Here is a 14,188-nt window from a genome sequence, read left to right on the forward strand (position 1 = left end):
TGCTACTAAGTCGCTTCAATCATGTTCAACTCTGTGCGACCACAAAGACGGCAGCCAACCAGTCTCCTCTGTCCCTCGAGTTCTCCAGGCAAGAACACTGGAGTGGGTTGCCATTTCCTTCTCCAATGCATGCATGTATGCTAAGTCGCTTCAGTCGTGTCCGACTCTGTGCGACCCCGTGGACAGCAGCTCACCAGGCTCCTCTGTCCACAGGATTCTCCAGGCAAGAATACTGGAATGGGTTGCCATTTCCTTCTCCAGAACAGGGATCCTTAGTCCACTTTTATACCCAGGGTACAAGGAGTGGGATAGGGGTCTTGCGGGTCATTTGCTGATTGGATGAGGCACATATTCTCTGAGGGGGAAGAGTAAGGCAAATACCTTTTTCCTGTGTGCAGTAGGAGGAGATACAGGTTATACTGCTCAGGAGGACCTGAAATCTGTTAATAGTTACAATATGGGGGAGGGAAGGACGATAAGGATCTGGTTTTTCCATTCCTGCATTCCAAGACCTCCTTGGTTTTATCTACTCTTTCGTCCTTGGGTCACCACAGAGAGGGACTGGAATGGAGAGATACTTAGGCGGCAGAATCTGCAACATTTAGTGACCCTCTTGGGTATGGAGCATCGGGAGGAGCTAGGCTTCATCCCAGAGCCCTGGCTCCTGCCTGCTTCTCCAGCCTCATTGTATTCCCCTTTCCACCCCTACCCCCGTCCCTATTGGCTTTCCAGTTGCTGGTCTTCTTCCCATTCTCTGAACATTCTGTGTTCCTCTTGGCCTTTGCACCTCTGCATAGTCTTCCTTTGCCCTTTGCAAATGCACTTTTTTTTTTCTAGCTGGAGTCATCTTTATCATTACTCTGCCATTCCCCATCCTTTTGCCTATTAATTCTGATTTATTCTATAAAATTCTGCTCAAAATGTTATTTCCTCAAGTAACCCATCCCTTACCACTCCCATCCCTAAACCAGGTCATGTCTCCCATATTATATACATGACTTAGTGACTGAATAACAATCATTCTGTACTTTTTCACAATTAGAACTAAATAATTACCTGTGGATTTAGTTGTTAAATATGTCTTCCCAGCTGGACTGTGTTATTGTTGTTCAGTTGCTAAGTCATGTCTGACTCTTTGCAACCCCATGGACAGGAGCATGCCAGGCTTCCCTGTCCTTCACCAACTCCTGGAGTTTGCTCAAATTCATGTCTGTTGAGTCGGTGATGCCATCCAACCATCTCATCCTCTGTCTCCCCCTTTTCCTCCTGCCCTCAGTCTTTCCCAGCATCAGAGTCTTACAATGAGTTGGCTTTTCACAACAGGTCCCTGAAGCTACATAAATACTATAAACTCAGGGGTTGTTTGGTCTTTTTATAGATGTATCCTTGGGATCCAACATAGCAGATCTTAAATAGTTATTAGTTTAATGAATGAATTACTCTTAAGATACCTTTAGAAAGAGAAGAAATTAACATATTTATAGGTTTTGGGTCTTTGAATTTCTTGTAGTCGCTTAGATAAGATATGTGCTGTCTTACACATGGATTACCAGATTGAATCTGACCAGGGAGACCACATTTTGCATATTCTCTGCCATTTGTCCCTGTTAAGGGACATTTTTTTTTATCAGTTTGCAAATTTAGTATCATAGTAGCTGACCATATACAAGCAAAGGATGAAAATTGAGTTAGTAAAAAAAAATTAAGGACAGTACCCAGCATCATTCTGATTTTCCTAAGCTAGGAAAATGAAATTAGTGTTTGGGGAACACTATAATAGAAATAAAATGTGATTGTTAGGAGCATAGACTCTGAAGCCAGACTGCCTGGGTTCAAATCCTAGCTCTGCCACTTACAGGCTGTATAAAGTTAGGCAACTTAAATAATTTCTCTAAGCCTCAGTTTCTTTACCTACAAAAAATGGGGGTAATATAACTAAACATATAACATTGTGGTAGGGTTAAATGATGTAATGCTTATGAAAGAACACATGGTAAGTGCTCAAAAACTGTTAGTGACGAAAAATTATTTTCTTTTTAAAGCAAAAGAAGCAATTTGGATTTATTCAAGAAGTATATTAATTTGAGGGAAACTCCACAAATTTATTTTTCATAGGTTTTAAAGCCTAAAATGTTTCAGAATTGAATTTGCAGTCATTTTAATTTCTGTTATCACGACTGTAATCATATAATAAAATTGGGGCAAACTGCGTAACTTCTGTGAGCCTATTCCTCATCTGTGAAATTATTATCTGATGAAATTATTAGTCGATTCTGTGTAAAATGCTCTCTCATAAACTAAACTGTAAGCTCCACAGGCACAAATGTTAAAGTTTCTTCATTTAATAGGATTCAGTTTTGCAACTGGGACACCAGATAGAGTTTCATATGGAAGTGATATTTGAGCTAAGCCATGAAGAACATAGGATTTCCTTATTTGGGAAAGAAATTTTATTTATATTTTCCATAGTTATAAAACTGATTGATCCTTAACACTTTCTGTTTAGTCCAAGGTTGGGTCCAGCCCATACCCTGGATTCCCCAGCTGTGATACTGCTAAAGAAATGTTAAGTAAACAGTTACATTTCCATTTCCACTTATGCCACTATTTAGTTTAGAAGGCAGGGGAATAAGAAGTCTTTAAGCCATGAGCCATTCCTGAATTTTTAACAATTTCTTGCTAATATTGATGTTTTCAGAGCTCTTGTTGCACATTTAAGCATGACATGTAAGCAAGACTGCTTATTAAAAAAAAAAAAAATAACAACTGAGTTTGTTAGGGGCCTATAAGACCATTTCAGCACACTTTTTGAATCTTGTCTCATTCCTAAATGGTACTTGGAGCATGTTGAAGGTAAGGAAAACATGGTACACTTATAGGATAACATGCTTGTAGGGAGCTAACCTCATAGCAGGTGTTTAGTTCAGCTTTTTTCCTGGAAGCTGAGATGTCAGAGCCATTGTGATATGTAATGAAGAAAGTGCTGCAGTACAATTTTATTCTAAAATTTCTAAACAGTGTAGAGGCCAGCTAGGGAAGGTGCCTCAGCCATAGGACAGTAAGTTGAAATTTGTTCAAATCTTTTTTCTCAAGGCAGAGCTAGCTTTGTGACTTGGGGATGGGTTGGAGGGATGCAGTACTTGTAAAACTAAACAAGAAGTCCTTGAAAGTATGTAGTGCATTCAGGCTCACTCATTGTTAAAGTACTTGAGTCCCCAGCCACCACGACGGGCTTCTCGTTGCAGTGGTTTCTCTTCTTGCAGAGCATGGGCTTTAGGGCGTGCGAGCTCAGTAGTTGTGACACGCAGGCTTAGTTGCCCCACTAAAATTTTAATTCCTGGGTCAGGGATCAAACCTGTGTTCCCTGCACTGGCAGGCAGATTCCTAACCACTGGACCACTAAGGAAGTCTCTTATTCAAGCTTCTTGATTAAACTTTTTGAGATTATGAAAAAAGGTATGAAATGTTCCCCCAGAAGAATGTACATACGTACAAACAAAAGTTTTCTTATTAGTTCTGGAGGTCCATAGACTTCAGGGTAAGGTCTCTTTTTCTAGATTTTGTGTTCCTTAAGAACTATACCTAGATTTCATTGACCTTTGACAGAGCCTGCTGTGTATGTGGGAGATACTCAGCAAATAGTTTCTGAATTGATGAACTGGAATGCAAAATGAAAATCTTCAAGTTTCTTACTAGAGAATCTCTAAACCTGTCTTCTTTGTTTCCTTAGGCTTCCATCTCAGTGGCACAGTAACGGAACCAGCCACTACTTCTGAACCAGCAGTGACTTATAAAGTTGCCATCAGTTTTGATCGATGCAAAATCACCTCAGTGACATGTGGCTGTGGGAACAAAGACATATTCTACTGTGCTCATGTGGTAGCACTCTCACTCTACAGGATCCGTAGACCAGATCAAGTCAAATTGCGTCTTCCTATCTCAGAAACCCTTTTCCAGATGAATAGGGACCAGCTACAAAAGTTTATTCAATATTTAATCACGGCACACCACACTGAAGTTCTTCCTACCGCACAGAAATTGGCAGATGAGATTCTGTCCTCCAACTCTGAAATCAACCAAGTAAATGGTAATTGTACAATATTTTTGTTGCTAAAAAATCTATTTTGTTGCTTTATTGCATGTTTAGAGGTTGGGATACTTTTGCCATTGCAATCACTTATTCTATGCAATCGGTTTATTCTATCCAAACTATTTATTAACTCTCTTTCTTAAAGCCATCCAGTTGTCCACCTCATAAAGTTTGGGCAAAAATGACAGAGAATGTTAGAGTTATAAATTAAACCAGTTTGTGGACCTCATGTGTCCATTTAATCCTTGCCTCTAGGAGCCTGGACTATTCAGGAGTGAAAGAAAACATAAAATAATTAATGTCATTCAGTGAAATGAAATGGATATCAGAATTCCTTAACATTTCAGGATGCTGCATAGCACCATGGTTATTCTAAAGAATGCCTGTTTGCATTGTGTTTATGAGCTATATAATGGCAGGCGAGAATTCTACCACTGAACCACCAATGCTTGCTGAGCTATATAATGGATGGAGAGATAACGATGTTCACTTATTCATCCAAGAAATGTATGTTGAGTACCTGCTCTGTGCATGTGATAGTCCTGATTGTTGAGGGAAAAAACAGACATGGTTCCTGTCTTCAAATATCTTACAATATAGTAGAAAAGACAGCTAAGTCTGAAATAAGTGCTTGCTTTTGTTATGAAACCAGGTTGTAGATAATCATAGGAAACTGTTGAAGAATTTTGAGAAGAGGAGCTATATGAGCCAATTTTTTCATTTTGTTGGTTGGGTCCTACTACTATACATGAGAACCTTATGTATGTTTATATATGTTAATTCATTTAGTTTTCAAAACTACCCTGTGAGGTAGATATTATAACCATTTTGTAAATAAGGAAATTATTTATAACCGAGGCTCACCTGACTTCAGAACTCAAGTTTTTTATACCTCTCTATACTTCCTTTCTGTTTTTAGAATATAACTTTGGTATTAGTGTGAACAAGGCAGTGAGACTAGGTTGGCCTGTATATTATTATGGTCTATGTGCTAAAGGGCCTGCCTTTCCCAGTTGCCCAAGAGAACTAATCAAGTCCTACATACAACCTCACCACTTCTCAGAAATAGAGTCAGACAAGCTTCCAGGAACTCTTGCTGACTATCAGAAATAATCCTCTGTTGCTTTATGCTCAAAATTGTAGTGTTTACATGATGCATGCATGCATGTTAAGTCACTTCAGTCGTGTACGACTCTGCAACCCTATGAACTATAGTCCGCCAGGCTCCTCTGGGGGTTTTTCCGGGCAAAAATACTGGAGTGGATTGCCATGCCCTCCTCCAGGGATCTCTTCCCGACCCAGGGATCGAACCTGTATCTCTTATGTTTCGTGCAGGAGGGTTCTTTACCACTAGCACCACCTGGGAAGCCCATTTATGTGGTAACTGAGCTCTATTTGAGAGATACTGTTAAAGAGTAGCTTTCTAAAGGGGCTTCCCTGGTGGTTCAATGGTAAAGAATCACCTGCCACTGCCTCAGTGGTAAAGATTCTGCCTGCCGATGCCAGAGACACAGGTTCCATCCCTGATCCAGGAAGATCCCACATGCCTGAAGCAACTAAGCCCATGTGCCGCAACTGTTGAGCCTGTGCTCTAGAGGGAGCTGCAACTACTGAAGCCCCTGCTCCACAAGTCCACACACCGAAACCGTAGAGTAGCTCCCACTTGCCGCAACTAGAGAAAAGCCCATACGGCAATGAAGACCCAGCACAGCCAGAAATAAATTTAATAAATAAATAAAAATAAAATTATAAAACTCTAGTTCCTCTTCACTTTCTGCCATAAGGGTGGTGTCATCTGCATATCTGAGGTTATTGATATTTCTTCTGGTAATTTTGATTCCGGCTTGTGCTTCATCCAGCCTGGCATTTCACATGAGGTACTCTATATATAAGTTAAATTAGCAGAGTGACAATATACAGCCTTGATGTACTCCTTTCCCAATTTTGAACCAGTCCATTGTTCCATGTCCAGTTCTAACTGTTGCTTCTTGACCTGTTACTACAGGTTTCTCAGGAACCACGTAAGGTGGTCTGGTATTCCCATCTCTTTAAGAATTTTCCACAGTTTATTGTGATCCCCACAGTCAAAGGCTTTTGCATAGTCAATGAAGCAGAAGTAGATGTTTTTCTGAAATTCCCTTGCTTTTTCTATGATCCAGGGTACTATGCTAAGTCTCTTCAGTCGTGTCCAACTTTTTGCGACCCCATGGACTGTAACCTGCCAGGTTCCTCTGTCCATGGCACTCTCCAGGCATGAATATTGGAGTGGGTTGCCATGTCCTCCTCCAGGGGATCTTCCTGATTCAGGGATCCAGCCAGTATCTCTTGCATCTCCTGCATTAGCAGGCGGGTTCTTTACCATTAGCGCCACCTGGGAAGTCCTTCTATGATCAGAAGGATGTTAGCAGTTTGATCTCTGCTTTCTCTCCCTTTCTAAATCCAGCTTGTACATCTGGAATTTCTCAGTTCACGTACTGTTGAAGCCTAGCTTGAAGGATTTTGAGCATTACCTTGTAAGCATGTGAAATGAATGCAAGTGAAATGAGTGCAGTGTAGTTTGAACATTCTTTGGCATTGCCCTTCATTGGAATTGGAATGAAAACTGACCTTTTCCAGTCCTGTCCTATAGCCACTGCAGGGATATGTATAAAAAGTACTTAGACACTGTCATGTAGGAAGCACTCAATAAATGGCTGTTTTTAACAAATATTGAAGGATGAAAGGTGTATATTTGTTTTTCTTTGCCACTTTCAGTTTACAGAAGTAGTATAGGATATATTATTTGCCCACCTGGGTTTTAAATCTAGATGGCCAATAAGACATGCATTTGTTCATTCTATAAATATTAATTCAATGCTATAATGATCCAGGCACTGTGAGGTACAAAAATGAATCCCTACTCTACTCTTTAAAAGCTTCAGTGTAGTTGGGAGTATATGAGACAAGCCCAATTCTAATGTAAAACAAAATGCAACAGGTCTTTAAGAGAAGTAATAATAAAGTACTAAGAAGAGAGTTACTATATTACTATCATGCATATGAGTATGAAGGGCATATTTTTGACAGGTGAGGTGTATGGGGTATCCCCTCCTGCCAAGTAAACTAAGTAGGATGTGAATTTCGGCAGTGTTAGCCTCTCTGTATACTATTTTATGGTTTTCCTTTCTCACTGCAGCCCTGACTATAGAACTGAGGTAGTACTGACAATGAGAAGTAATGCGTTTTGGCCAAAGAACAGGTTGTGGGGAAAGGAAGGGAAGTAAAGGAAAAAGCATTAAGTAAAGTCATCAGGAAATGTCATTGACTTCTGGGTACACTAAGTTTCTAGTTGAAACATAGCATAAATATAGGAAAGACAAGGCTAGAAATGAAAGAGCCTGAACAGGGAGGGCCCTAAATGCTAAGCTAAGTTCCAACTTCATTTATAAAGAATAGTTTATCACTGAAGACTTCTGAGCAGGGAAGGGATATGATCAGAACTGTGTTGAGAATAACACATTTGAAGAAAAGTAGCATATAGCGGATTCCATAAACTGGTTGCTCCTAATGTTAATTAGTATTTGTAGAATAAATATGAGTCCTCCTGATTTCCTGGATGATAAGATGCACTGAAAAAGCATGGCAGAAGAGCACCATTCTCTGCAGACCTGGATTTCATTTAAACGAGGCTTTCATATAGGAGGACAAGAACAAAGGTAGATTGACTGATGAAACATGACATGAATTTGTAACCGATTGCACAACCACACATAGAGAGTATTGACTTATACTATAAGACTATATTGACTTACAGTCTTTTGTCACTTGGAGACAGGGTTCTAAAGACTTATCACAGGACTCAGTCTTTGAGAAAGCGAGAGAAGAAGATTCAGTTTTCATTCCACAAATATTTCTTAGGTGTCTGTCACATTACCAGAACTGAGTTACAGATGATTCAACTGTGAGCAAGGAGCTAACAGGCTACTAGGGGAGAGGGATGTGTAAATAACTAACACTGTGTTTTAAGTGATGTCATTGAGGTGAGCTCAGGAAGGAAAGATATTCTGAGTGTAAATTTATAAAATTATATCATCCTGTATATAATCCTGCCTGTGCTTTAGGTACCAAGTTTCCAGAAATTTAGAATTGTTGACTCCATTTGAGAAGCTACAATTTTATAGTGAATTTTAAAAAGAGAAATTTTTATTTTCTAAGAAAGTATTTTTTTAATTTTAAGATAATATGTGTGTTTTAAGGCTTATTTTAAACTTCAAAGAAAAACAGAATAGAAGAAAAATGACATTCTCCTAGGGGAAAAAAATACATCACTATTTTCGTGTTTGTGCTTTTTTACCCCAGGATGATATTTATAGACCTTGGGAGAGGATACAATTAAGACTTTAGTGAACATGAAACTAGCTCTACTCTCTTAGGTTTATTAAGAACCACACAATTGACAAAGCCCAGATTAAGGCAGAATGCCCATCTGTTTCTGAATATACTCACATAGGGCTGCTCCTGCTGAGTGTGAGTGTAGGAACTCAGGAGGTTCATTTCATCATCCTATTCCTCTCAGGTGCTCCTGACCCCACAGCTGGGGCCAGCATTGATGATGAGAACTGTTGGCATTTGGATGAAGAACAGGTGAAAGAACAAGTGAAGCTCTTTCTCTCCCAGGGTGGTTACTATGGCTCTGGAAAGCAACTCAATTCAATGTTTGCCAAGGTAAGACATGAAAAGATTTTTTTTTTCCTTAAGTAAACTGGGCTCACCACACTTCTGGCTTCATGCATTGTAGCTAGCCCACTTGACCTACCTGTACTGAATGCTTGAAAACTACTTGGGGGGAGGGGAGCTGAGCAGAGCAGACCAGAGCAGGTTGCATCCAGGGAGCCCTACTGCCTCACCCTGGTCATCCTCTTCCTCTTGCTCCACACTCTCTAAATGAGTTTGCATTCCTGGGGGATTAGTAATGAAGCTACCTCCCCCTGCCTTGAACCAAAGGCTGCCCAATGAGGGCTTAAAGAAACTTAATATTTTGTTGTTTTTAAAATATTAACTTATTTATTTGGCTGTGCCAGGTCTTAGTTGTGGCATTTGGGATCTAGTTCTCTGACCAAGGGTTGAACCCTGGCCCCTTGCATTGGGAATGCAGAGTATTAGCCACTGAGAAGTCCCAGAAACTTAGTATTTTGGAACTGGGGGCTCTCATAGCAGGCTTTCTTTCTTTTCTTTCCTAACACATTTGGTGAAATATAATTCACGTATCATAAAATTCACCCATTTAAAAAATTCTACAATTCAATGGTTTTTAGTATATTGACAGATATGTACAGCTATCACTGCAGTCAACTTTAGAACATTTTCATTATCTTAAAAAGAAGCCCCATTCCCTTTACCTATCACTCCACTGTTCCCCCTGCCCCTCTTCCCCCAGCCCTAAGCAACCACTAATGTACTTTCTGTCTTTATAGATTTCCCTATTCTTGAGTTTCCTAGGAATGGAATCCTATAGTCTTTTGTGACTGGCTTTTTTCTCCTGGCATAGTATTTAAAAATATTTAAAAACATACATACATGTTGTAACATGTGTCAGTACTTCATTCCTTTTTATGGCCAAATAATATTCCACTGTATGGATACCACACATTTCGTTTATCTGTTTGTCTGTTGATGGGCGTTTGGATTGTTTCCACCTTTAAGCTGTTATAAATAATGCTCCTATAAATATTCTTGTACAGTGTTTCTGTGTGGACATACATATTTTCATTTCTCTCTAGGAGTGGAATTAGTAGGTCATATGGTAGCTCTATGTTTAATCATTTGAGGAATTTCTAGACTGATTTCCAAAGTGGCTGCATCATTCTACAATCCCCCTAAACAGTGTATGAGAGTTCTAATTTCTCTATATCCTTGCCAACACTTATTATCTGGCTTTTTTATTGTAGCCATCCTTGTGAGTATGAAGTGGTATCTCATTGCACACAGCAGGCTCTCTTGATCCATGCAGAGAACTTGCTTACAGAAGAGGCCTTCTTTTTGGCTCCTTGGATATGCTGTGCCTAGATACTTCATCTTCTCCTCTCCCCTCCTCCCCTTCCTTCTCCTCCTACTTTGTTATGATGTACAGTCACCAACCACCTGCCCCTCCTGTGTGTCAGGTTCGAGAGATGCTGCGGATGAGAGATTCCAATGGAGCCAGGATGCTGACACTAATAACTGAACAGTTTATGGCTGACCCACGACTCACACTGTGGAGGCAACAAGGAACAAGCATGACAGATAAATGCAGGCAGCTCTGGGATGAGCTAGGTAAGTCCCCATATCTCAGAGAACTGCTATGTCTATCCTATGAGCTTGTCCCCAGCAATACTGTTAGTGAATACTTGTCATTAGTCATTACAGAGATCTTGCTAAGTGAACTTAGCCCAAAATGGTGGAAGATTTAGGTTCTACGGAGGCCACCCAGAGTATTTTGAACTCACTTGTGTTTCTTCCACAACCTTATGTTTTGCTACTGACACCAACGTTCTATTCCAGATATTACCATACAGAAGCCTTTAGTGAGAGAAAACCTTTTGCCTTGACTTCTGTCTCATGGCATTAGCTTGGCTCTCCAAATACTTACTATTCTAACTTTTCTCACATTCCCTGGGTCTGCTTTTCTTTATCATTTCCAGCAAACCTCTAAGCCATAAGACCATTTCTAAGTCTTGAGCCCTGGACTTCTATTTTTCTTTCTCTATTCCCCTTTGTTCAGTTCAGTTCAGTTGCTCAGTCATGTCCAACTCTTTGTGACCCCATGGACTGCAGCACACCAGTCCTCCTTGTCCATCACCAACTCCCAGAGCTTGCCCAAACTCATGTCCATTGAGTCCGTGATGCCATCCAACCATCTCATCCCCTGTTGGCCCCTTCTCCACCCACCTTCAATCTTTCCCAGCATCAGGATCTTTTCTAGTGAGTCAGTTCTTCACATCAGGTGGCCAAAGTATTGGAGTTTCAGCTTCAGTTTCAGTCCTTCCAATGAATATTCAGGACTGATTTCCTTTAGGGTAGACTGGTTGGATCTCCTTGCAGTCCAAGGAGCCCTCAAGAGTCTTCTCCAACACCACACTTCAAAAGTATCAATTCGTCAGCGCTCAGCTTTCTTTATAGGCCAACTCTCACATCCATACATGACTACTGGAAAAGTAGCTTTGACTAGACTAGACAGACCTTTGTTGGCAAACTAATGTCTCTGCTTTTTAATATGCTATCTAGGTTGGTCATAGCCTTTCTTCCAAGGAGCAAGTGTCTTTTAATTTCATGGCTGCAGTCACCATCTGCAGTGATTTTGGAGCCCCCAAAAAATAATGTCTGTCACTGTTTCCATTGTTTCCCCATCTATTTGCCATGAAATGATGGGACCAGATGCCATGATCTTAGTTTTCTGAATGTTGAGCTTTAAGCCAACTTTTTAACTCTCATCTTTCACTTTCATCAAGAGGCTCTTTAGTTCTTCTTTGCTTTCTGTCATAAGGGTGGTGTCATCTGCTTATCTGAGGTTATTGATATTTCTTCTGGCAATCTTGATTCCAGCTATGCTTCATCCAACCCAGCATTTCTCATGATGTACTCTGCATACAAGTTAAATAACCAGGGTGACAGTATACAGCCTTGACATACTCCTTTCCCAATTTGGAACCCGTCTGTTGTTCCATGTCTAGCTGTTGCTTCTTGACCTGCATACAGATTTTTCAAAAAGCAGGTCAGGTGGTCTGGTAATTCCCATCTCTTTCAGAATTTTCCACAGTTTGTTGTGATCCACACAGTCAAAGGCTTTGGTGTAATCAATAAAGCAGAAGTAGATTTTTTTCTGAAACTCTCTTGCTTTTTCTATGATCCAGTGGATGTTGGCAATTTTATCTCTGGTTCCTCTGCCTTTTCTAAATCCAGCTTGAACATCTGGAAGTTCATGGTTCACGTACTGTTGAAGTCTGGCTTGGAGAATTTTGAACATTACTTTGCTAGTGTGTGAGATGAGTGCACATGTGTGGTAGTTTGAACATTCTTTGGCATTGCCTTTCTTTGGGATTGGAATGAAAACTGACCTTTTCCAGGTCTTTGAGAACTTTTTTTTTCTTTTTTTAGTATCATGACCTCAGTGTTACCTCTGTGGTGATCTCTTCCTCATCCTCTTTCGATTATCTCATTTCCAGTCTCGTATTAGCTGCTGGCTATGGCCATTTCTACTGAAAAAAAATCTCCTAATCACCTCAAACTCGAGAAATTAAAAAATGAAATCAGGCCTTCTATGAAGAAAGATTCCCTTGAACCTGGCATTGGCACCACCATTTCTTATTCAACGAAACTTATTGTCAAGCACTCATTTTTGTTTCATTCCCTACATCCAGTCACCAATATAATTTGATTCCTTGACCTTTAAAATGCAATTTAGTGTCCATTCACACTTTTTATTTCTTGTCATCACTGGTCTGGTTGAGGGCCGTGGGACTTTTAGATTAAATTAGACCTGTGGCCTCCTGAATGGGCTCTTTGTTCAAGATTCTCGTCATTAAGGCCATCTTCTTTAGTCATTATTTATCTTCATTGTTCCCGTTTCAATCAGTTTTGCAGTGGTAATACTCAACTCCCCTCCCTGTTTGCAGAATCCTTCATACTCTGAACTTACAGTCCAGTCACGGCCCCACTTTGGGGTTATATTAGAAAAGTTGTCTATGGCATAGTCTGAAATTTCTAATATAGCTTCTCCGTACTTTCTCCACCCCAGAAAGCAATGACAAACTTTCCTCTCATACAAAATAGCACCAAAAAACCTCTACAGCTTACGATTTTAGTGAATTCCCCAAAGGATATATTAATACATTATAGTCTTAGAGCTAAAAGCTTTGGGGAATGAGGCTTAATGATTCGGACTTTACGTGGTTCCTTTGGGGCTGGTAAGTGTGGAGTTTTGGTTTGAGTGCTGGGGCTTCGTATCACCTGAGGCACTATAGCTTTGGAGTTTTCATTAATAATGAACAGCTACATTATTGAGCATTATGTGCCAGTCTCTGTGTTAAAGACTATATGCATGTTTAATTCTCATAACAAACCTATGAAGTAATTGTGTGTTTATTGCAAAGAAACAGAGACACCTCTGGTTACTTCTGGATACAGAATGAAATAAAGAAGTATAGAAAACTGTCTCTCTGACACAATCACATTTTCCAAAGTACAGGAATGTTGAACTATTAATCTGAAGTTACTGGTCCAACCAGTTGTGACCAGGGTCACGTAACAGTGCATGGCAACTTGGAAACAGCTTCCCTCAGAAGGGATTGTAGGCATGGACCCTTCAAGGGTAAGACATCAGCATCTCCATATGTTTAGGTGAGAAAAATGGAGCTCAGAAAGTTTTTGTTCAAAGTCACACACTAGCAGGTGGTGGCTGTAATACTGGAGCCCCAACCTGTCCAACTCCAGATCAAGCATCCTTGTGCAACATCTCCCTCAATTTCATCTCGTTATGTACTGTTTTCCCCAAAAGTGCATGTTTTTTAAGAATTTGAAATTAGCCTTCAGAGCATCAGGTTTATCTGAGACCTGAATCTCTTGGGAATAATTTCTGTGACAATCGCAGGATTGTGTTGTGGATTTGGATTTGACCTTTGGGTCTTAGGTGAGAGGAAGTAAGCAGAGCATGACCCCAGTGCTTCTAAAGCTTTTGTTAGGTACTTAGATTCATTATGAAAAGCTCTTGATTGTGACATTTTCATATCTAAGAAATTGCTATATCAACCTTCCAGGAAGCTCTCAGCATTCCACACAGACCGATATGATCTTCCCAGAATCACTTGGGATACTTGTTAAAATAGATTGCTGGGACCTGTCCCCAGAGTTTCTGATCTTGTCAGTTGGAGTAGGACCTGATAATTTGCATTTCTAACAACTTCCCAGAGGATGCTGATGACATTCTTCTAGAGACCACATTTTGTAAAACACTGCATTATTGGGTCAGACACTAGAGTATGTGCATTCATGCCCTCCTGCCCTGACTACTCTGAGGGTTCCTCACTGGTCAAAAGGCCTGCTCCTCTGGGTATGGTCTCAGCAGGGAGAGTAGGAATGGGAGGA

General features: G+C 40.3%; 1 protein-coding gene across 1 annotated transcript in view; it reads left to right on the top strand.

Moving 5' to 3' along the window:
* The window catches only part of ZSWIM5 (zinc finger SWIM-type containing 5), a 166,872-nt gene that overhangs the window by 108,611 nt on the left and 44,073 nt on the right, over positions 1-14,188 (top strand). The window contains exons 2-4 of the mRNA XM_043461515.1: positions 3,731-4,087; positions 8,646-8,794; positions 10,231-10,381. Coding sequence (XP_043317450.1) covers positions 3,731-4,087; positions 8,646-8,794; positions 10,231-10,381 — 657 coding nt within the window. The remainder of the gene's footprint in view (positions 1-3,730; positions 4,088-8,645; positions 8,795-10,230; positions 10,382-14,188) is intronic.

The sequence above is a fragment of the Cervus canadensis genome, chromosome 2 (assembly GCF_019320065.1).
Source record: "Cervus canadensis isolate Bull #8, Minnesota chromosome 2, ASM1932006v1, whole genome shotgun sequence".
In the NCBI taxonomy this organism is placed as follows: Eukaryota; Metazoa; Chordata; class Mammalia; order Artiodactyla; family Cervidae; genus Cervus; species Cervus canadensis.